This window comes from Schistocerca nitens, chromosome 5 (genome assembly GCF_023898315.1).
Source record: "Schistocerca nitens isolate TAMUIC-IGC-003100 chromosome 5, iqSchNite1.1, whole genome shotgun sequence".
NCBI classification, from domain to species: Eukaryota; Metazoa; Arthropoda; class Insecta; order Orthoptera; family Acrididae; genus Schistocerca; species Schistocerca nitens.
Window position 1 is genome coordinate 134,207,014 of NC_064618.1, and position 23,995 is coordinate 134,231,008.

At 41.4% G+C, this 23,995-nt stretch overlaps 1 protein-coding gene across 3 annotated transcripts in view; it reads left to right on the top strand.

Moving 5' to 3' along the window:
• The first annotated feature begins 395 nt into the window (after positions 1 to 395).
• LOC126259859 (vezatin-like) overlaps positions 396 to 23,995 on the top strand; it is a 117,882-nt gene continuing 94,282 nt past the window's right edge. For 2 of the 3 annotated variants that reach the window (XM_049956915.1, XM_049956917.1), the window contains exons 1-3: positions 396 to 501; positions 15,416 to 15,538; positions 18,550 to 18,606. In XM_049956915.1, coding sequence (XP_049812872.1) covers positions 397 to 501; positions 15,416 to 15,538; positions 18,550 to 18,606 — 285 coding nt within the window. In that variant the 5' untranslated portion in view covers position 396. The remainder of the gene's footprint in view (positions 502 to 15,415; positions 15,539 to 18,549; positions 18,607 to 23,995) is intronic. The other variant, XM_049956916.1, reaches the window with a different exon arrangement.

Genomic DNA, 23,995 nt, shown 5'->3' on the forward strand with positions numbered 1-23,995 from the left:
CTCCACGCTGCCCTCCAATACTAAATTGGTGATCCCTTGATGCCTCAGAACATGTCCTACCAACCGATCCCTTCATCTGGTCATAAAACATGTACCAAAATTCTACAATAGATTGATGGCAATGATAGAGGCCAATAATTATGTGTATCTTTCCTACAACACTTCTTGAAAACGTGAATGACGTCTATCGTTAATACACCGCCATCTGCAAGTAATGTCGTTTTCCGTTCCATTGACGTTTATAGCAAGAATCGCTCTTCGGCGAAACTTATGTGAACGCCGTCACTTCCCGTGTTTCGCTGTCGCTAGAGGCTTGTTTCAAACCTTCGGCGAAACTTCGTCCGTAGACATGACCTTTGAAACTGTGGTTTGAAAGATGAGTTGAGAATCTTTGCTATGTATGATCTTTGCCTGTGTATTTGTTTACACTATTTACGGCATGGTTGTCGTGCAAATGTCACGAAAGCGATGGATGATGAAGACGAGGAGGTGATATTTGAGGTATTGTTACGGGGCAGTGCCGCGTATCTGTAACGCCGAAGATGTATTTATGCTGTGTTAACGCATTGTGACATTTGTTATATAGTGTCACGTACTCGGGAATTATTTACCGCTGTTTACTCTTCTTGTTGTTGTGCATATATTTACAAATTGATACGAATATCTTAACATATAAATTTATATTTACCAATTGTCGAAGAAGTACACTTATTACTCATCCCTTGACCATTCATCACACTGGTATAAGAGGTGTCATCATCAAAGAGTGTTATGATTATAGTGCCGTGGTGCCTCGGCTTCGTATGTAATGTGTATTTCATCAGTTTGTTGCAGCGTCATAAAATAAAATAAAACATTTTAGTAAGTGTGGTAATGAAAAAGCCGTTGAGGAATATAAATACTTTTAGTAAGGACAACAACTCGTCTAATAACTCGGGCTCTGCACTGAATCACACACAGGACGAAAGTTAGTTAGCATCTTTATTTTTCAAGTTGATGTGCAGCATTGCCACTATGAGGCGATAGGAATCATAAAAATTGTGGGACCAGTCAAATTTACAATTCTGTTGTAGAAGCAATCTTACTGTGGCTTACGTTGGTAAAAGTTACGTATGTATCACAGTCATTCCTCCTCCTTTTGTGCTGGCCTCGGGAATTGTATGCAGGGAGAACGACTCTCAGCAAACCTCAGTATGAACACTGATTTTTCACCGAGCGGGGTGGCGCAGTGGTTAGACACTGGACTTGCATTCGGGAGGACGACGGTTCAATCCCGCGTCCGGCCATCTTGATTTAGGTTTTCCGTGATTTCCCTATATCACTGCAGGCAAATGCCGGGATGGTTCCTCTGAAAGGGCACGGCCGACTTCTTTCCCAATCCTTCCCTAATCTGATGAGACCGATGACCATGCTGTCTGGTCTCCTTCCCCAAACCAACCAACCAACCAACTGATTTTTCGGTCATGTTCATTCCTTTAGCTGTACGTTTCCTATATGAAGTAGGTTACTTGATTGTTACTGTAATATGATTTCTCACACTGCACCTAACCTGGGACGTGTGCAGCAGGAGTTGAACTAGCATCTCAGTGCACCTCTTGCTCTCGCTATTTCATGAACACAGCCTGAAACCCATTGCGTGTCTTTGGATCTTCTTTGTCTCCTTCACTAATTCTACACACTGATTTGAAACTTACTGGTAGATTAAAAGTGTGTGCTGGACCTTCCGAGGAAATTGCTCTACTGACTGAGCTATTCAGATATGACTCAAGACTTTCCCTGCTCAGGTGAGTCCTTTGTTATCTGTAGTGACTCCCTAAGTGGTTTACGAGCTATCGACCAGTGTTTCCCTCACTCTCGTCTGGTGATGGCTATCCAGGAGTCCCTCCATACTCTTGCCCATTGCGACCCTCTGTGGTCTTTGTATGGTCCCTGGGTCATGTCGGCATCCCGGGAAATGAATGTGTTGACACGCTGGCCAAACACCTCGCTGCGAGTCAGCTTTGACAGTGGTCCACATTTTGTTGGACTGCCCACTTTTAACTCTGCTCAGGCAGACGTTTGAGCTGCCTGATACGCTTCCTGCACTTTTATCAGATGTCATTTTGATGGCAGTTTTAGTTTTGAGTTTTATTCGTGCTGGGGGTTTTTATCGCTTGATCTAAGTGTTTGTCCTTTTTTTGTTGAGTCCGGCCTTTGGCCTACGATTTTAGACTGGGGTTTTTAATGTGTCTCTTGGTGGTTGGCTTTTCCTTTTTTGTTTCTATGGTCAGCCAACCACTGTCACACTCTGTGTGATTTTTAGTTCCTTTTTTCTGTCTCTGTCTGTGTCTTTCTTGTCCTATGTCGTCTCTTGTCATCTCCATTGTTTGTTCTTATTCTTTGTGGGTGTTTCAAATTCATGGAAAAAGGGACCGATGGCCCTACTAGTCTGGTCCCTTCAATCCCACAAACCAACCAACCTGCCCTCATAGCTTTACTTCCATAAGTACCGTTCTCCTATGTTACAAACTTCCTAGAAAGTCATCTCCTGCATAATCAGTGATAGTCCTCCTGGAAGAAAGATTATTGTGGAGCACTGCCTTAGCCACATCCTTGTAAGAAGTTTCATATAGATTGTTTGTATTCCTTGCATTGTTTCTGTGAAGTGAGCTATTGGTGTAAAAGAGAGATATATCTATTTTCAACAAATTCCTTAAGGAATAAAACAGTGCATTTTCATTTTGTTAATCCATGCCAAATCCATTATTTTGGAAGAATATTTTGGAGAAAACCACATTGCTATTCTTCACAAATTCTGTTCATTTATGACCTGTGTTTCGTCTCTTGTAAACTCCATAGTTTCCCACTGAAGTGTAAGGTTTTGGTTTTTGCACTGAGTTCTTGTAGAGGGAGTTGCTGTTTTTGTCACTTTCTGTAACTCTGATATTCTCATTTATCATCAGAATATGAACAATTTGATACATCTGGTTGAATGATTGTCATGAAATAGGCCAGTCTTATGTTTAGTTTTAAACTGATACTTCGTTCCCACCAGGTCATTTGTTTGTTAATTGTGAGCAATAAAAGTCATATAACACATCCTTGCAGCAGGCCTGATATTACTTTCAGATTGACTATTTCTCCCCTTTATTAAAGACAGTCTATGGAGTCATCAGCCCGGTCACAAACCAGATCAAATATTCAGTAAGCCTATATTTTGTTCACTAGGTAACTATATAGGGTGTCCCAGGATGCAGTGTCAGTACCCGGGTAAATGACAGAAAGGATCATTTGAAGCAAAAAAGTATGGGAAAGATGGGCTCTAAAATGTGTTTCTTAAGAGTAGTGAGCACGTGTCCTTTAGAAGAGATGTGTTTCAAAGTACTGGACGTGAACAGGTGCTCATAGCTCTTAAGAATACGTTTTAGATCCAATGTTTATGAGACTTTTTTGCTTGGAATGATCATCTCTGTTATAGCCTTGAATATTTGCCATTCTTTCTGGGACATTCTATGTATTGAATGCTTTCCTGAAGTTAAGAAAAATGTCATCCACACAAGTGCCACTATTTGCTGCTTTTTGTATCTTGTGGATGAACAGAACAAATTGGATTTCCTGTATTGATTGTTTGAGAATCCAAGTTCTTTTATACAGACATTTGCAGTCGCCACAATGGTTATAAAGCTTGGTTTGTAATTCTTCAATGGAGTAACAAAGTTGTTGTGTAGTTACAGTATGTACATATGCCTGATGATCCTCCTTCAAAGTGAGCTTTCCTGTATTGTTTTCCTATCATGTGGACCACTTCATTACTCCAGTGACCTGTGGTAAACTAGTGTCAGAAATGGAACATTTCCTCAGCTAAGTGATTTTTTTTTTTTTTCCGTTCCATGGGCACATCTCAGTATATGTCATTTCTGCATTTGTGTTGTGATTGGTAGGATGAATAGAAGTAGGCAAACATATGTCGTAGGTCTAGACAGCTGTGAAAGATAGAATTCAGTAGTCTTCTATGTTTCATCCTCCAAATGGTTACTGAAAAAATGTGGAAGTACAGAAAGTTGTGATTCCACCCAGCTGCTTTGACCCATAATAGTGGATACCCCAGTTGCAAGCATATGCAATAAAGCAACCATGCTGCCACTCATTACACCTGTAAACAAACGTAGATAACATGCGAAATATTTAACTCCAGCAATAAAATCTAACAGGACAACTGTACTAAGTTGGGGGTTTTGGTCATGGACAAACTAAACATACGACGACAAAAATAACACTGCAGTTCCAAAGCAAATATTAACCCAAATGAACCACACAAAATTCTCAACATTCAACACAATCAGAAATTGAAAACCATTGGGATGGTAAATTTCTCATGTCTCATATAGCTCAAACAAAGCTCTCAAAATCAGGATTCCCCTCACAATGCGAAAAACCCATATCACAAATTTCACTTGACCTGTATGTAGCTCAAACGAGCCCTTGAGACCAGGAACCCAGGCACAACTCAAAAATCTGGTACCACAAATTTCACTTGACATATGTAGGTCATACGAACCCCTCAATAACACGAACTACACACAGCTCCAAAATCAGATACTTCAAATTTTTAAAATGAAGTCCACTCTAGCAAAAACCAACATACAAAATCTGTTATCCAAACCTTTGCATTTCTTGTCTGTCTAAAACAGAAGTCCATAGTACAGCTAACCAAAACTCACACAATAATATCAAAAATGTGATCTAAGCAATGGCAGTTAACTAGTATCCATTATACCAACCACAATCCAGCATAATCACTAAAAATTAACAAGAAAAGGCCTGAAATTTGTATAAACTTGCATCATCACCAGTTTTGATATAAACTAATAACTATAAACATTTACCAGACACAAAACAAAAAAAAAAAAAATAAAAAATAAAAACCAGATAAAAATACTTACCAACCAAAGCCACAGTCGCATAAATCTAGGCTGGTCAAACACACACGTGTGTGCACACATATACACACACAGACACAAATAAACCTGAAAACCAAAATCAATCATAATCAGTTCAACAAATTATTGTTGGAACACGGTCATAGATACCATATCTTTGCTCATTGCAGCGAGTTATAATCTGCCCGTAAATTTCTCTGTCATGTCCATTACTGACGAAAAAGGAAAACCACTGCTAAACTTCAGACAGTAAGAAACCTATGGCACTAATAATACCAAACCCAAGTACTGATCTATCACCCACAGTATGCAAAATCAAAGTAGCTCACTAGTGAACCGCCACAGATTCTTCCAATGAAAACTTCACAAACTCAACTGACAATGTCAAATGAATCACTACCATATCTAACCAACAGTTCTGAAATATAAACATCCAATGTGAGTAAGCCACCAAATACTACAATACGCCATTTACAAACTTAACTTGAATCAAAACTGCTGTGCCACTGTGAGGTCACACGACACAGTTACATCGGAGATCAAAACAAATTGGTGGAACTGCAATTTTCAGTTCATCCAAAACTGTGTAGGTGACTTTAAACCATTTATGTACTTCATATAATACCAAAACTTCATAGGTTTTATCCTTTCTTTTTTGTGGCCTATCAGTACTGTCAAATTCATTGGTCGTGTCCCCCATTGCCAACCTTACACTCATTTGAACTTCATTCAGCAATAGTTTTTAACTAATAGTTTTATGTAGTTTAAATCTCTGATGAAGATCTGTTCGCTTTTTTAGCATCTTTCTGACACAGTTATTGTTTCATAGAGGGAAGTCTTTCCCATCCTGATAGTCTTGATGAGCACTTACATATCTAATGCATGTTGTACAATGCTCTTGAGTGTTACTCGTTTTTATCCAAATGTGACTGTGTGAAACTGACTTCTTAACAATCTGCTGCATGTCATATTTCATTTGCTAAACAGAAAAAAGTTGTTTCTTTTAAACCATGGTTTTTAACAACTTGAGTTATTGATGATATAATGTCTTTCTGTCATGTTTACCCTATTTTAACTGAATCAAAATGTTCAGATCTCTTAGTTATCAGAAGGTCTAACATTTTTTCATGAAAAGTCTGGTATCTAACTAGCTATTGCTAGAAATTTTCTGAAAATATATTCAGAATCATCTCATTCAAATCCCCATTCCTGGAAGAGTTTTTAATCACTTGAGCATCCCATTCTCAAGCTTGCAATGTGAAATCTCTCCCTACCACCACAATATGACAGTGAAATTATTGTATGATAATCTCCAAGTTTTCTCTGAAACACCAAATGCATCCAGTTGTCGTGTTTAAGCTCATTTATCACCACCACTTTCTTATGTTCTGCAAAATTATATTTATTTGGTTATGAACCAACTTTCGGCTTCTTAGGCCATCTTCAGGTGACAACTGAATGTCACAAATACAGATAAACATGATATGCAACTTACATAGATATTATTTGTTGAGGAGATACAAAAATGACATATTGTTTACAAAGGAAAATATTACAATAATTACATTAACTAAAAAGGGGGCAAAGAAACTTTACAGTTTGAATCTATATTTGTAACAAAATCTTACTTTAACAAGGAGGAAAACGGAAATTGATTCTGATCATTTAATACTAGGCTGGCTTTCTGTGTTATGTATTTGTTGATTTCCAGGATTTCTTGTAAGGTTGTCCCCCTGCTTTTTTTTTTCTTTTCTTTTTCTTTTTTTTTTTTTTTTTTTTTTGACAAAGTAAAATTTCACATTCTACATCATACAGATGGTTTTTTGCAAAAAGAAGCCGAAAGCCAGTTAACGACCAAATGAATATAATTTTGCTGAACATTAGGAAGTGTTTTCCCTATTTAATATTATCATATATTCTGCCAACCACTGACAGCTATTCACTTCTGATTCCAGCTATCTTCCTGTTCTTAGTACTATGTTTGAATTATTACCATTATTGAGAGAGACTAATTTTGCACATTACAATGAAAAATTTTCCTTTTAACCACTGCCATATTAAAATTTTCTCTTTCTAATTTGAAAGGACAGGTGTTATCCTCTGCACTCAGTTTGGCTGCTGTACTTCTCTCTTGAATCACAGAGTGTATATGATTAACAGGCCTATGGAGGAGTTTGTCTAACCTTTTTTAAAGATCAGATGTATTCTACTTACAGACTAGTTGCCGTGTGTGTAGGTCACACCTACCTAGTAAGAGGAGTCTTACTATTCACCACTCAATAACAGAGATAAAAAAAAATCTTCATATGATTGTTGCACTATTGTCCGAACCCTGGTTTAAGCCCTCCACTGAGCTTCAAACCAGAACTTGCGATCAATTCTTGCGTAGATGCTGCAAATCGCTGGCTGTGCTTTTACCCCATGCATAAGGCTTACTGTTTCAGATGACTCACCTGGCCATGTAAAGGAATCAGTGGTGGCCTCTGAGTGGCAGCATCCAGTTGTGGTGAATGGCCTATTACATGTTGTCAGCTGTACTCAGTAGCTGTCAATACAACTTTCTCGCCAACTTGGACTGTATGAAGTGCACAGTGCCATCTTCTCCAACTTGCTAGATATTTCCCTGAGACATTTGATTACATACCCCCACCCCTCCAATGAACAATGGACCTTGCCGTAGGAGGGGAGGCTTGCGTACCTCAGCGATACAGATAGCCGTACCGTAGGTGCAACCGCAACGGAACGGTATCTGTTGAGAGGCCAGACAAACATGTGGTTCCTGAAGAGGGGCAGCAGCCTTTTCAGTAGTTGCAGGGCCTTGTAATACTAACCAAAACGGCCTTGCTGTGCTGGTACTGGGAATGGCTGAAAACAAGGTGAAACTACAGCTGTAATTTTTCCCGAGGACAAGCAGCTTTACTGTATGATTAAATGATGGTGGCATCCTCTTGGGTAAAATATTCCGGAGGTAAAAAGGTAAAATAGTCCCCCATTCAGATCTCTCAGCGGGGACCACTCAAGAGGACATCGTTATCAGGAGAAAGAAAACTGGCGTCCTACAGATCGAAGCGTGAAATGTCAGATCCCTTAATTGGGTAGGTAGTTTAGGAAATTTGAATAGGGAAATGGATAGGTTAAAGTTAGATTTAGTGGGAATCAGCGAAGTTCGGTGGCAGGAGGAACAAGACTTTTGGTCAGGTGAATACAGGGTTATAAATACAAAATCAAATAGTGGTAATGCAGGAGTAGGTTTAATAATGAATAAAAAAAATAGGAGTGCAGGTAAGCTATTACAAACAGCATAGAGAACGCCTTATTGTGCCCAAGATAGACTCGAAGCCCATGCCTACTACAGTAGTACAAGTTTATATGCCAATTAGCTCTGCAGATGATGAAGAAATTGAAGAAATGTATGATGAAATAAAAGAAATTATTCAGATAGTGAAGGGAGACGAAAATTCAATAGTCATGAGTGACTGGAATTCGATAGTAAGAAAAGGAAGAGAAGAAAACGTAGTAGGTGAATATGGATTGGGGGTAAAAAATGAAAGAGGAAGACATCTGGTAGAATTTTGCACAGAGCATAACTTAATCATAGCTAACACTTGGTTCAAGAATCATGAAAGAAGATTGTATACATGGAAGAAGGCTGGAGATACTGGAAGGTTTCAGATAGATTATAGAATGGTAAGACAGAGATTTAGGAAAAGCACTCTGTCTTCAGGCCACGATTGGTCTACTGGGACCATCCGACCGCCGTGTCATCCTCGGTGGAGGATGCAGACAGGAGGGGCGAGGGGCGTGGGGTCAGCATACTGCTCTCCCGGTCGCAAGAAGGTATTCTTGACTGAAGCCGCTTCTATTCGGTCAAGTAGCTCCTCAGTTGGCATCACGAGGCTGAGTGCACCCCGAAAAGTGGCAACAGCGCATGGCGGCCTGGATGCGGTGTGGGGGAGTAGCCATGTATGTGAAAAACGGCATCGCATTTGAGTCAATTGATGTTTCAAAGTACTGCACTGAAAAGGTGTTTGAATGTTGTGCAGGTGTGGTTAAATTTAACGGAGTTAAACTTGTAACTGTTGTTATTTATAGATCCCCAGACTCCGATTTCACAGCATTTTTGCTAAAGCTAGAGGAGGTTCTTGGTTCACTTTATAGGAAATACAAAAAGTTAGTTGTATGTGGTGACTTCAATATCAATTGTATAAGTGATTGTGCAAGGAAGAGGATGCTGGTAGACCTCTTTAATTCATATAATCTTATGCAAACCGTATTCTTTCCAACGAGAGTGCAAGGGAACAGTAGAACAACCATAGACAACATTTTTGTTCATTCCTCATTACTAGAAGGGCATTCTGTTAGAAAAAAGGTGAATGGCCTTTCAGATCATGATGCGCAAATTTTAACTTTAAAAGATTTTTATGCTGCAACTCGTGTTAAATATAGTCATCAGCTGTTCAGGAAAGCTGATCCGGTTGCTGTAGAGACCTTTGTAAACCTTATAAAGGAACAAGAGTGGCAAGATGTTTATAGCGCTGAGACAGTAAACGATAAATATAATGCTTTTCTAAAGACCTTTCTCATGCTCTTTGAAAGTTGCTTTCCGTTACAACGTTTAAAACAGGGTACTAGCACAAACAGGCAGCCTGGATGGCTGACTAGAGGGATAAGAATATCTTGTAGAACAAAGTGGCAATTATATCAAAACGTTAGAAACAGTCAAAATCTAAATGCAGCAGCCCATTACAAACAGTATTGTAAGGTGCTTAAAAATGTTATTAGGAAGGCAAAAAGTATGTGGTATGCAGATAGAATAGCTAAGTCTCAGGATAAAATTAAAACCATATGGTCAGTCGTAAAGGAAGTTGCTGGTCTGCAGAGACAGGTCGAGGATATAGAATCAGTGCGTAGTGGGAATGTCCGTGTTACTGATAAGTCGCATATATGTACAGTATTTAATAATCACTTTCTGAATATAGCAGGTGAACTAAATAGAAACCTAATTCCAACAGGGAATCATATAGCGCTCTTAGAAAAAAGTGTTCCGAGACTGTTACCTGAAATGCTCCTCCATGATACTGACAAGAGGGAGATTGAGTTAATAATTAAATCACTAAAGACCAAGAACTCTCATGGATATGACGGGGTATCTAGCAGAATACTGAAGTATTGTTCTATGTATGTTAGCCCAGTACTTAGCCATATCTGTAACTTTTCCTTTAGGAGTGGTCGGTTTCCTGATCGATTAAAATACTCGGTAGTGAAGCCACTTTATAAAAAGGGAGACATTGATAATGTTGACAATTTTAGACCTATTTCTATGCCATCGGTGTTTGCTAAAGTTATCGAGAAGGTTGTATATACAAGGTTACTGGAGCATTTAAATTCACATAATTTGCTGTCAAATGTTCAGTTTGGTTTTAGAAATGGTTTAACAACTGAAAATGCTATATTCTCTTTTCTCTGTGAGGTTTTCGACGGATTAAATAAAAGGTTGCGAACGCTAGGTGTTTTCTTTGATTTAACGAAGGCTTTTGACTGTGTTGACCACAAAATATTACTGCAGAAGTTGGACCATTACGGAGTAAGGGGAGTAGCTTACAATTGGTTCGCCTCTTACTTTAAGAACAGAAAGCAGAGGGTAATTCTCCGCAATATTGAGAGTGGTAGTGATGTTCAGTCCCAATGGGGCACTGTTAAGTGGGGCGTTCCCCAAGGGTCGGTGCTGGGGCCACTGCTGTTTCTTATTTATATAAATGATATGCCTTCTAGTATTACAGGTGATTCAAAAATATTTCTGTTTGCTGATGACACCAGCTTGATAGTGAAGGATCTTGTGTGTAATATTGAAACAGTAACAAATAATTTAGTTCATGAAATAAGTTCGTGGCTTGTGGAAAATAATTTGATGCTAAATCACAGTAAGACTCAGTTTTTACAGTTTCTAACTCACAATTCAACAAGAACTGACATTTTAATCAGACAGAATGGGCATGTTATAAGCGAGACGGAACAGTTCAAGTTCCTAGGCGTACGGATAGATAGTAAGCTGTTGTGGAAAGCCCATGTTCAGGATCTTGTTCAGAAACTAAATGCTGCTTTATTTACCATTAGAACAGTATCTGAAATAAGTGACACTTCAACACGAAAAGTAGTCTACTTCGCATATTTTCATACGCTTATGTCGTATGGTATTATTTTTTGGGGTAATTCTTCTGATTCAAAAAGGGTATTTTTGGCTCAAAAACGGGCTGTTCGAGCTATATGTGGTGTAAGTTCGAGAACCTCTTGTCGACCCCTATTCAAACATCTGGGAATTCTGACATTGCCCTCACAGTATATATTTTCTTTAATGTCGTTTGTTGTTAGCAATATTAGCCTATTCCCAAGAGTTAGCAGCTTTCACTCAGTTAATACTAGGCAGAAATCAAATCTGCATGTAGAATGCAGTTCCTTGACTCTTGTGCAGAAAGGAGTGCAGTATTCTGCTGCATCCATTTTCAATAAGCTACCACAAGAACTCAAAAATCTTAGCAGTAGTCCAAACTCTTTTAAGTCTAAACTGAAGAGTTTCCTCATGGCTCACTCCTTCTATTCTGTCGAGGAGCTCCTGGAAGAGCTAAAAAATTAAGCAAATTCCAGTGTTACATTGTTGATTGTCTTCATTTAAACTTATGACTTGTCACCTGAATATGTTTTTTTTCTATATTTCATTTTATCTGTTTCTAATATCGTGTTATAATTTCATGTATTGACTCGTTCCATGACCATGGAGATTTCTCCTTAATTTGGTCCCACGGAACAATAAATAAATAAATAAAAAAAAAAAAAAAAATAAATGGTCACCCATCCAAGTGCCGACCATGCCCGACAGTGCTTTACTTCCGTGATCTCACGGGAACCGGTGTATCCACTGTGGCAAGGCCGTTGCCCAGAGATTTAGGAACCAGGTTTTAAATTGTAAGACATTTACAAGGGGGCAGGCGTGGACTCTGACCACAATCTATTGGTTATGAGCTGTAGATAAAAACTGAAGAAACTGTAGAAACATGGGAATTTAAGGAGGTGGGACCCGGATAAACTGACTAAACCAGAGGTTGTACAGAGTTTCAGGGAGAGCATAAGGGAACAATTGACAAGAATGGGGAAAAGAAATACAGTAGAAGAAGAATGGGTAGCTTTGAGGGATGAAGTAGTGAAGGCAGCAGAGGATCAAGTAGGTAAAAAGACGAGGGCTAGTAGAAATCCTTGTGTAACAGAAGAAATATTGAATTTAATTGATGAAAGGAGAAAATATAAAAATGCAGTGAATGAAGCAGGCAAAAAGAAATACAAACATCTCAAAAATGAGGTCGACAGGAAGTGCAAAATGGCTAAGCAGGGATGGCTAGAGGACAAATGTAAGGATGTAGAGGCTTATCTCACTAGGGGTAAGATAGATACTGCCTACAGGAAAATTAAAGAGACCTTTGGAGAAAAGAGAACCATTTGTATGAATATCAAGAGCTCAGATGGCAACCCAGTTCTAAGTAAAAAAGGGAAAGCAGAAAGGTGGAAGGAGTATAGAGAGGGTCTATACAACGGCGATGTACTTGAGGACAATATTATGGAAATGGAAGAGGATGTAGATGAATATGAAATGGGAGATATGATACTGCATGAAGAGTTTGACAGGGCACTGAAAGACCTAAGTCGAAACAAGGCCCCGGTAGTAGACAACATTCCATTAGAACTACTGACAGCCTTGGGAGAGCCAGTCCTGACAAAACTCTACCATCTGGTGAGCAAAATGTATGAGGCAGGTGAAATACCCTCAGACTGTAAGAAGAATATAATACTTCCAATCCCAAAGAAAGCAGGTGTTGACAGATGTGAAAATTATCGAACTATCACTTTAATAAGTCACGGCTGCAAAATACTAACGCGAATTCTTTTCAGACAAATGGAAAAAAGGCTAGAAGCCGACCTCGGGGAAGATCATTTTGGATTCCGTAGAAATATTGGAACACGTGAGGCAATACTGATCCTACGATTTATCTTAGAAGCTAGATTAAGAAAAGGCAAACCTACGTTTCTAGCATTTGTAGACTTAGAGAAAGCTTTTGACAATGTTGACTGGAATACTCTCTTTCAGATTCTGAAGGTGGCAGAGGTAAAATACAGGGAGCGAAAGGCTATTTACAATTTGTACAGATACCAGATGGCAGTTATAAGAGTCGAGGGGCATGAAAGGGAAGTAGTGGTTGGGAAGGAAGTGAGACAGGGTTGTAGCCTCTCCCTGATGTTATTCAATCTGTATGTTGAGCAAGCAGTAAAGGAAAGAAAAGAAAAATTTGGAGTAGGTATTAAAATCCATGGAGAAGAAATGAAAACTTTAAGGTTCGCCGATGACATTGTAATTCTGTCAGAGACAGCAAAGAACTTGCAGGAGCAGTTGGATGGAATGGACAGTGTGTTGGAAGGAGGATATAAGATGAACACCAACAAAAGCAAAACGAGGATAATGGAATGTAGTCGAATTAAGTCGGGTGATGCTGAGGGAATTAGATTAGGAAATGAGACACTTAAAGTAATAAAGGAGTTTTGCTATTTGGGGAGCAAAATAACTGATGATGGTTGAAGTAGAGAGGATATAAAATGTAGACTGGCAATGGCAAGGAAAGTGTTTCTGAAGAAGAGAAATTTGTTAACATCGAGTATAGATTTAAGTGTCAGGAAGTTGTTTGTTGAAAGTATTTGTATGGAGTGTAGTCATGTATGGAAGTGAAACATGGACGATAAATAGTTTGGACAAGAAGAGAATCGAAGCTTTTGAAATGTGGTGCTACAGAAGAATGCTGAAGATTAGGTGGGTAGATCACATAACTAATGAGGAGGAATTGAATAGGGTTGGGGAGAAGAGGAGTTTGTGGCACAACTTGACTAGAAGAAGGGATCGATTGGTAAGACATGTTCTGAGGCATCAAGGGATCACCAATTTAGTATTGGAGGGCAGTGTGGAGGGTAAAAATTGTAAAGGGAGACCAAGAGATGAATACACTAAGCAGATTCAGAAGGATGTAGGCTGCAGTAGGTACTGGGAGATGAAGCAGTTTGCACAGGATAGAATAGCATGGAGAGCTGCATCAAACCAGTCTCAGGACTGAAGACAACTACAACAACCACCACCTTAATTTGCAGGTTCTTGTAACCAGAATATCCAACTGATTTGCTTGTGGTGTGATAGAAATGAGCCACAATTCTGATCCATGAAGTGTCTACACTGTCTCTGATACACTCTGGGCTGCACCTTGTACCTGTTTCTGAGGCATAATTAGAGAACCACCCAGCAAAAACACAGTGCAATTTTGAATACAAGGCACAGCTAGAGGTGTTGCAGCCACTTCCAAATGTTTCAAAGCTGCCACAGCCTAGGGCAGTATGGAACACCAACGGCATACTCGCATTCTCCAACCCACCAAGTCCACAATCACCGAACATTGTATTTCCACAGACCATTCCATGAATTACTATGACACAAAAATTTTGGCCCATACATCAAACTTTTGGAGCTCGATTATCAATGAATCTGTGGAAATAAGATTGTTTGACAACGAGACTCTCATCAATCGAGATAGCGGTTATCAGCTAAACTCTGCTTGGAATCCTGTTATAGAGAAACTTCAGAGTCAATGTAGTTATCTGCATAAAGATGGAAATCGACCTGATACTGATATGCCAGGCTTTCACAGTGGAGGGCACGAGGCGCAGCGCATGGAGCCGTTACGAACGTGCACGCTGAGCAGTGCATGTGCAATGTCACCTCAGTAAGGTTTTAAATAGCGGAGCTCAGCGCGTACTCACCAGTACTACTACAGTGGCACTCACCTGAAGATGGCCAGAAGACTCTGTGCCAAAATATCGTGGCAGGACGTTACTGATATTCGGCAGTTCTCCCGTGTTTTTGTGGAATAATGCTTTGGTATTAGGACACCTCCATTACAGATACCATTTTGAAGGCTACGTATAGCCCTGCCACTATCATAATTTCATGGAACTATAGAGGTTGAAGTGAGAATATTGCACAATGTCCCAGACAAATTCTGCATTTTCTCAGCTGAAATTGGTTGAGAAAAAAAGTGTTGCATTACTTATCAAACGCCTGTCAAAAATAATTGAGTGCGGTGGATTAAGTGACACATTTTTTATACACATTGATGGATGAATCTGACCAGTAATGGTCATTGTTGCTTATGTCTGAACAACATATGTCTAATAAATAAAGTAACAATAGTAAAAATAAAAGCCTGATCCGATATTTCCTTTTTATAAAAATTAAATATAGCAGTCACCATGTTAAAAGATTAGTTTGAGCGTCCTTGTGTCTTTCTTCGCTATCTCACATTGGAAGTAGACTTTTTTTCCCCCTCCAGTCTGACTTATATGTAATTGCTACTTAGTTGTGTGCTATACAATGAAAAGATGAGTATTAATTTAAGATATTTTGTTTATTACAGGGCCATCCTCTGGACCAATACCTGAAAGATATAGGATTCAGAGATTATGAAAGTGAAACTCCAAACATTCAGAAGAGATGCGAGAAAGTAGCTGAGAAATGTAGCATTTCTACAAGGATATTGGTAAGTTTGTATCTTTTCCTCAGTGACTTCTATAAATGTTTGACAAAAAGTGTATTTATGTATCTCTCTTTATTTGGACGGGTGTTAGTACTGGATATATGAGTCATTCAGAAATATGCCTCTCATTGTTCTCTAATTACAAAATTGAGCAACACTGTGCTGAAGACACTGGACCCATATTTTGGAGAGGTGTTTAAATCCCTTATGAACATCCAGTTTTAGATTCATTTCATCTGTCGCTTTTAGGAGGGATGGTAGATGACATTAACCAGCAATAAATAAACTAACAGCTGTATTTTCATCTCTGATTTATTCCAGCGGGATCTGGTTTTGGCATTCCATTATGCCATCATCAGGACTTCTATGGTGACAAAGTGGCCAAGCTTATATTGCTAGACAAAATATAATGCAAAAGCGAACCAATATCCATACCAGCATATGTAAAACGGTCCTAAACTCATAAACAATCTGAGCACATATTGTTTACAAGTTTGTAGTCATGTTACATATGCTGGTGTGGATTCTGCTTTGCTTTTGCATGATATTTTATCTGCCAATATCAGCTCGGACACTATGTCACTATAGAGGGCATGATTATGGCATAATGGAATGCCAAAATCAGTTGCCTCTGGAATAAATCAGAGATGAAAATATGTCTGTTGATTTCTTTATTGCTGGTTATATCCAGATTTAAAGTTTTCATGATGTCCCCAAATTTATTAAAAACAAATGATGAGATTTTTCCTCTAAAAGGGACACAACCAGTCAAGTCCCCAGCCTTGTAATATTTGAGCTTATCCTCGATCTACAGTGACCTCATTGTTGACAGCATGTTAAAAATTAATCTTGCTTCACAACTGCGTTGATAGATTTGCAAATCTGAATTTTCATCATGAGGGGTCTTCCCAGATGTGTCAAATGTGATTCATGCTATAGACTGCAAAATTTGACTAGACAAAGATACAGGGCATATCAAAAATTTACTATTCTGATTATGGAGATGTTGCACGAGGTGTGCCCAAGGTTCAATGCTTGGACCAATTCTGTTCTGTAGTAGGAGGTACAGGTGAAGTGAGTAATTTGTTTGCCAGAAATAATGTGGTAGTCAATAGAAGGAAAACAACCTACCTGAACTTTCATCTGAGAACCAAGAAATTTATGCCCAATGTGAAAATAAATAGCTCTGAAATATCTTCCATTTTCTACATCAGCAACTAGATATTTAGACCTGTAGATCCAGAACATCTTAAAATGATAAATGCACATTAGTGAAACATATAGTAAGCTGAATAAAGTGTGCTATTCCTTATGCATCCTTGCGTGCTGCAAAAGCTGAGAGACCATTTACTGTTTGTTGTGCACAATTAATGCAGTATGGAATCATATTCTTGGGAGATTATCCACATGTCTCATTCTCCTCATTCCGAAGAGACCTGTGAGAGCAATGAAACGTGCAAAGCCAACGGACAGTTGTGAACTTCACTTTCAAAAATCGATCATTGTACTTGTTAGCAGTCTCTACATACCAGAAATGTATAACTTTGTAATAAGTAGCAGTGTAAAATTCATCAAAAAATATGTATGTCCATGATTGTGGTGTGAGACAGAAAATGAAAGTCAATGTTCAAAGATATCTCTGCCTTTAAAAAATTCAGCATTTAAACAAGTCATTCAACTTTACAACAGTATGCCATCAGAAATAAAAAAATAAAGAAAAGATGACGCCTCTGTCTTTGTGTAATAGGAGTCCGAAAACGTTCTTGCATGATCATTGTTTTTGCACTGTATCTGAATTTTTGCTCCATATATGAACAAAAAAATATGAAATCAATTGCAGGAATGTGGTTTTGTTGTAAATGAAATAAACACTAATGTAAAAATGTGTAGAAGATAAATGTTTTGTGTTTGTACCATCTTCAGCTTTGCCAGTTTTCTACTTTAAGAGCGTGGACAAGAGAAATGTGAAAACTGTAATAGCCATGTTATAAGTTGTAATCTGTGACTGCACCAAGTAGGTACTTATTTTGTGTATGTTTGAGTGGGACATGGAACTAAAACAACATAGTAATAAATAATATCTCTGTAAAATTGTGTTTGTAATTTATCATCACATCACCTCATGTCTTCAACCATGACATTATAGTATGACTTGCCCAATATCATAATGTATGTTTTGTGTATCACCATGTGCATGTCTTATACAAGAATGGTTTGCTGGGACAAATAGATAAATTGTGACATCCACTGCTGTTTAAAGGCCTTTTGTAGACTTTCCCATGAAATATGGTCTTTAGCTGCGCACATTCATACTGCTCAAGCATGTTTCCTAATGTCATGTACCCACCTTTTGTTAGGTTTTCAGTTCAATCTTTTTTTCCCCCCTCATTGAATCCAGTAAAAGATTCCTTGCTGTATCTGCCATCTATTCACTTGGCTGTGTGTCCCACCCATCACCATTACATTTTCTATAGTCATATTTACATCTTCCACCCCAGTCCGTTTCCTGGTTAAATTGTTTAGCTTCCTGTATCTCCTAGCAGTTTGCGATACACATCCACCCACAGCATCCACAGCTTGCTATGCGAACCTCAGCTTTTGAATAGGTTCACTTTAATATTTCGTGTCTCATTGCAACTGGTAATAAGTTTTGGTTTTGAACCCACTTCACACACACACTGAGAGCTTAGTTCTAAGACCTACTTAGTTGGTGTGTGTGTGTGTGTGTGTGTGTGTGTGTGTGTGTGTGAGAGAGAGAGAGAGAGAGAGAGAGAGAGAGAGAGAGAGAGAGAGAGAGAGAGCGTGCATGTGTGTGGTTTCTCCTTCTGTCCATCCAGTTGTTTCCTTCAGCTGCTGTAAATACAAGAACTTGTTTATTGGTTCTATAACTTTATTTTTATTTCCTACTATTTTCTTTTTTAATTTGTTTTTATACATCTTATTTGATGTATTGGAATTGATTTTCTGGCCTACTTCCAAAAGTAATCTTTTAATTGTTTCTATTTATTTTGTAGCTTATCTGCACTAGAACTGAACAGTACAGTGTCAGCAACAAATTGAAAGTAGTTCAGGTATGTCCATTAACCCACATTGCTTCTTCATTTTCACAGATTAACAATCTGAAAGCTGCCTATAGCACAACTGAGAATGGTAGTTGTGAAATGGTATGGTCTTGCCTAACTCCTCTTTCAGTTATGGATTTCTCATTCTTTTAATAAATTCCAATAAAAGCTGTAGTACTGATGTGTGTATTCTCCAGTATACTAATGTAAATTGGATCAGTTTTACAGAGGAGATTAGTAGGTCTACAGTTTTGAAATCCAAACTGTGGTTGGCTAAGTATCCCATTACTTTACAGGTGGACAGCAATCCTGGAGTGCAATACCTTCACAAGAATTTTGAGAAAATGATGTAAGCTATGAAACTTGGCGGTAATTACTGGCATCAGTGGGGTCATCCATCTTATAGAGAGGCCCAACTTTGACAAATATGTAATCTTTCTGGGGAAACACCATGAATTAACGATGGCTTACATAATACGTTTGGCAAGGTGGTCACCAAGTGACAAATATAATTTTAGTGCTCGTCAAAACATAAGTTTTGACCATACTTTTATGCTTTCTGTTTCACATTTTGATTACTTTTTTGTATTATATTTAGTGGTTTTTACATTGAAGGGTTATCTGTGCAATGAATTTTTGTTTACTTGCATACTTCTGACATTACAGAACTCCCACTCGTAGCAAACTTAATACATTACACATATCACAAAGTTAATACTTTTATCAAACAGTGGAAAGTTCAGGATGGAATAATAAGTTATTGGCAATGTAGGTTGCCTCTCACTGTAGAGCCGACACATTGAGATGCAGACAGAGACACTGAAGAGACTATTACACTTTAAACTTCAGCCAGACCCTTCAGCAGTAAGGAAAAACACACATGCTTTCACAAAAGCAAGTACATTTCTCGTACACATGGCCGCTGTCTCTGGCCGCTCACGCCAAACTGAAACTGAAATGCATTGAACAGGAACAACAATCCATAGTGGAGCAGGGCAGGGGGAGGGATGGCAGGTCACACACGGAGGATGAGGAAACTGCTCCCTGGGGAATATGCAGGGACAAGAGCAAGAGATGGCTAAAAGGGTACCTGGTGCAATGTCAGGAGGTTGGGGGGTGGGGAGGGGGGGTCGAGGAGGAAAGGGAAGGAAAGAAAAGGGCATGCAAAGGAGAGGAGCAGAAAAGAGGGAAAGATTGATGGGTGCATTGGCAGATAGTAGTGCATAGTGAGGGTGAGTGGACATGATTTGGGAGGAGGTGATAGGACAGAGGGGCAGTAATTACTTGGGAGGGGTGGGGAGGCAGTGGGTTACCATAATTTGAAGCCTGGACGATTTCAGGAGTGGAGAATGTGTTGTACGGATAACTCCCATCTGTGCAGTTCAGAAAAACTGATGGTGGAAAGGAGGATATAGACGGCCTGGTTTATGAAGCAGTGATTGAAACACAGCTTGTTATGTTCAGTTGCATGTTGTGCAACGGGGTGGCTCATTTTGCTCTTGGCCACAGTTTGGTGGTGGCCATTAATCGTGGCGGATAGCTGGTTGGTAGTCATATTAATAGAAATAGCTGAGTAATGAGTGCAGCAGAGCTGGTATATGACATACCTGCTTTCACAGGTGGCCCACCCCCCTGCGGGTTCGGGGGTTAGAATAGGCCCGCGGTATTCCTGCCTGTTGTAAGAGGTGACTAAAGGGAGTCTCAAATGTTTCGGCCTTATGTGATGGTCCCCTCTCGGGTTTGACCTCCATATTTCTAAATTATTCCGAAGAGCGAGCCAATTGGGGAAGGACGCCTTACATGGTGCACTGTATCCGTCGTGCATTGAGACCTTTAGCCGGCTTTTTCGTCGTTGCAATGGTGTCCCGCTCGTTTTCCATCTCTTGGGCGAGGATACGTCCCTGGGTGCGATTACCACCCTGCACTCTGCAGTGTTGCTTTTAACTGCGACGACGACCTTGGACATTTCTGCACCTAAGATCCAGCACGGTAGCCAGTCCGTTGTGGTGGGGCCGCCATGTACCCTGTTGGTTGTAGCCCCCTGACAACACAGGGATCGCTCTACTGATGCCTGCGCCGTTAACTCCCCACGTATGCCAAGGAGTAGATGCCCATCTCCCTGGGGCATCAGGACTCCCGGCAATGGCCATCCTGCCAGGTGGCTATTGCTGCGGCTGGGTGGCGCCCGTGGGGAGGGCCCTTGGTCGGAGTAGGTGGCATCAGGGCGGATGACTCGCAATGAAGTGTGGTAAATCATCTCTCACTGGCGGCCAGCCACCAGCAGTCTCTAAGCGTTCGAGGGCTCATTTTAAAGCTAACGTTTATGACCCCAAATCGTTCCCATCCCTGGCCACACCATGGGAGGAACGAAAGGCAATGAATGACAGTGACGTGTATTCGCCCAGGTATCTCGTCTGTACCAGAGCTGATGGTGACTCGTTTCTATCCGTGAAGCCTCAGTTCTTTGTAGAGCATTTGGAGGACAAGTTTGGGGAGGTGGAGGGCTTGTCCAAAATGCGCTCTGGGTCAGTTTTGATAAAAACGGCATCCTCTGCCCAGTCACGCAGGTTACTTGCTTGTGACAAGTTGGGGGATGTTAACGTTACCATCACCCCACATAAGAGTTTAAATATGGTCCAGGGTATTATTTTCCATCGGGACCTACTTTTGCAGTCTGATGACGAGCTGCGCGCCGAGGTGTACATTTCGTCCGGTGCGTTCATCGGGGTCTGAGGGACAATCAGGTAGCTACCGGTGCCTTCATCTTGGCCTTCGAAGGTGATACATTACCAGAGAAGGTCAAGGTGATGGTCTACCGATGTGACGTCAAACCCTATATCCCTCCCCCGATGCGGTGCTTTAAGTGCTGGAAGTTCGGTCACATGTCCTCTCGCTGTACTTCTAGCCTCACATGTCGAGATTGTGGACGCCCATCTCATCCCGATACTCCATGTGCTCCGCCTCCCATCTGTGTCAACTGTGGAGAGCCTCATTCCCCTTGCTCGCCGGACTGCAGTATCTTACATAAAGAATGCAAAATCATGGAATATAAGACCCTGGACCGACTGACCTACACTGAGGCTAAGCGGAAATTTGAATGGCTACATCCCGTGCGCATGATGTCATCTTATGCCTCCACTGTCACTCCTGCTCCAGCTCCTTCAGCTGCAAGATATACAGTCAGCTCTCAGGGTCAGAGGACCTCACCTGCCCCCTTGACGATGGGGGCCCGTTCTCTCGCTGTTGCTCCCACACCATCTACCTCGGGAGCAGCACCCACTAAACCACTGGGGACACCAGTCCCCACTTCTAAGCCAGAGAAGCGTAAGTCTTCTTCGGCTTCTCTCGCTCGAAAGGGGTCCCTTGGGTCCCCTCCTTCCCAGATTCCTACCAGCGACACAGCAGACACCAACCCGTGGCTGAAGAAGCCATAGGTCGCTGGTCGACGGGCTTCGCGATCCTCTTCGGTCCCGGAGACTGACTCCAATAAGCCCTCTCAACAACGGCAACCAAAGGAACAGCGAGAGAAAACGACTTTGAAGACCCGTAAGACCAAGACACCTGCGGTGGCACCTACTCCACCGCTACCTAAAAGCTTTGCGTCTGAGGATGAGGTGGAGATCCTTGCGTCCACTGAGGACCTCGATCTCGCCGGTCCCTCAGACGCAATGGATAGCACTTGCACGGGTGCTCCATCGGAGGCAGCAGGTGACCCAGCGGCATAATCTGCCTTCCCAGTCCCGTCACGCCTTCCTCCGCCATGGACAATACCATCCTCCAGTGGAACTGCAGCGGTTTCTTCCACCATCTAGCTGAGCTCCGCCAACTTATCAGCCTTCACCCTTTCTTCTGCATTGCTCTTCAGGAAACTTGGTTTCCAGCAATGCAAACCCCCGCCCTCCGTGGCTATCGGGGTTATTATAAGAACCGGGTAGCATATGAAAGGGTGTCTGGTGGCGTCTGCCTCTATGTCCTTCACACTCTGCACAGCGAGTCTGTCCCTCTTCAAACACCTTTAGAGGCTGTCGCTGTTCGGGTGTGGACACCACAGGCTGTTACCATCTGCAGTCTTTACCTTCCACCGAATGGTGATGTCTCGCAGCATGTCCTGGCTGCGCTGATAGCCCAATTGCCGCCATCTTTCTTGCTATTGGGCGACTTCAATGCCCATAACCCTCTGTGGGGTGGGTCAGTGGCAACAGGTCGAGGCGCCACCGTTGAGCATTTATTGTCGCAGCTCGATCTCTCGATTTTAAATGATGGTGCCTTCACACACTTCAGTGTGGCGCATGGCACATACTCCGCCATTGACCTTTCAATCTGTAGCCCTAGCCTCTTACCGTCTGTCCAATGGAGTGTGCATGACGACCTGTGTGGTAGTGACCACTTTCCGATCTTTCTGTCACTACCACAGCGTCACTCTTCTGGGCGCCCTAGCAGATGGGCTATGAATAAGGCTGGCTGGGACTTGTTCTCCTCCACTGCCGCTATTGAGCCTCTCTCTAATGATGACATTGATGCGGTGGTTCAATCGGTCACCACCGGCATTGTTACTGCCACCAAATCTGCCATTCCCCGTTCCTCTGGGTCCCCTCGACGGCGGACTGTGCCTTGGTGGTCGCCTGAGATCGCTGCAGCGATTAAAGATCGCCGGCGGGCGCTACAGCGTTACAAGCGACATCCCTGCATTGAACACCTGATCACCTTCAAACGGCTGCGTGCGCGGGCCCGCCGCCTTATCCGCCAAAGCAAGCAGGAGTGCTGGGAGCGGTATGTGTCCACCATTGGCCTCCATGTCTCTCCATCGCAGGCCTGGGCCAAGATCCGACTCCTCTATCGCTATTGGACGCCTGTCAGCGTCCCTGCGCTCTCACTGAATGGAGCAGTTTGTACAGACTCCGACGAAATTGCCAACAGCTTGGCAGAGCATTTTGCTTTTAGTTCCGCTTCTTCCAATTACCCACTGGCCTTCCGCTCCATTAAAGAGCGGATGGAACGTTGAAGCCTTTCGTTTCGCACCCACCACCCAGAATCTTACAATGCTCCATTCAGTGAGTGGGAATTTCGCAGTGCCCTAGCCGCTTGCCCTGATACCGCTCCTGGGCCAGATGGCATCCACTGTCAGATGCTGAAACACCTTTCAGTGGACTGCCAGCGGCGCCTCCTCGATCTTTACAACCGTCTTTGGGTCAAGGGGGAGTTTCCGTCGCAATGGCGGGAAAGCATTGTCATCCCTGTTTTGAAACCTGGAAAGAGCCCTCTGGAGGTGGACAGCTACCGTCCCATTAGCCTCACCAACCTTCTTTGCAAGTTGCTTGAACGGATGGTGAGCTGGCGCTTGAATTGGGTACTGGAGTCTTGGGGCCTTCTGGCTCCGTCTCAGGGCGGGTTCCTTAAA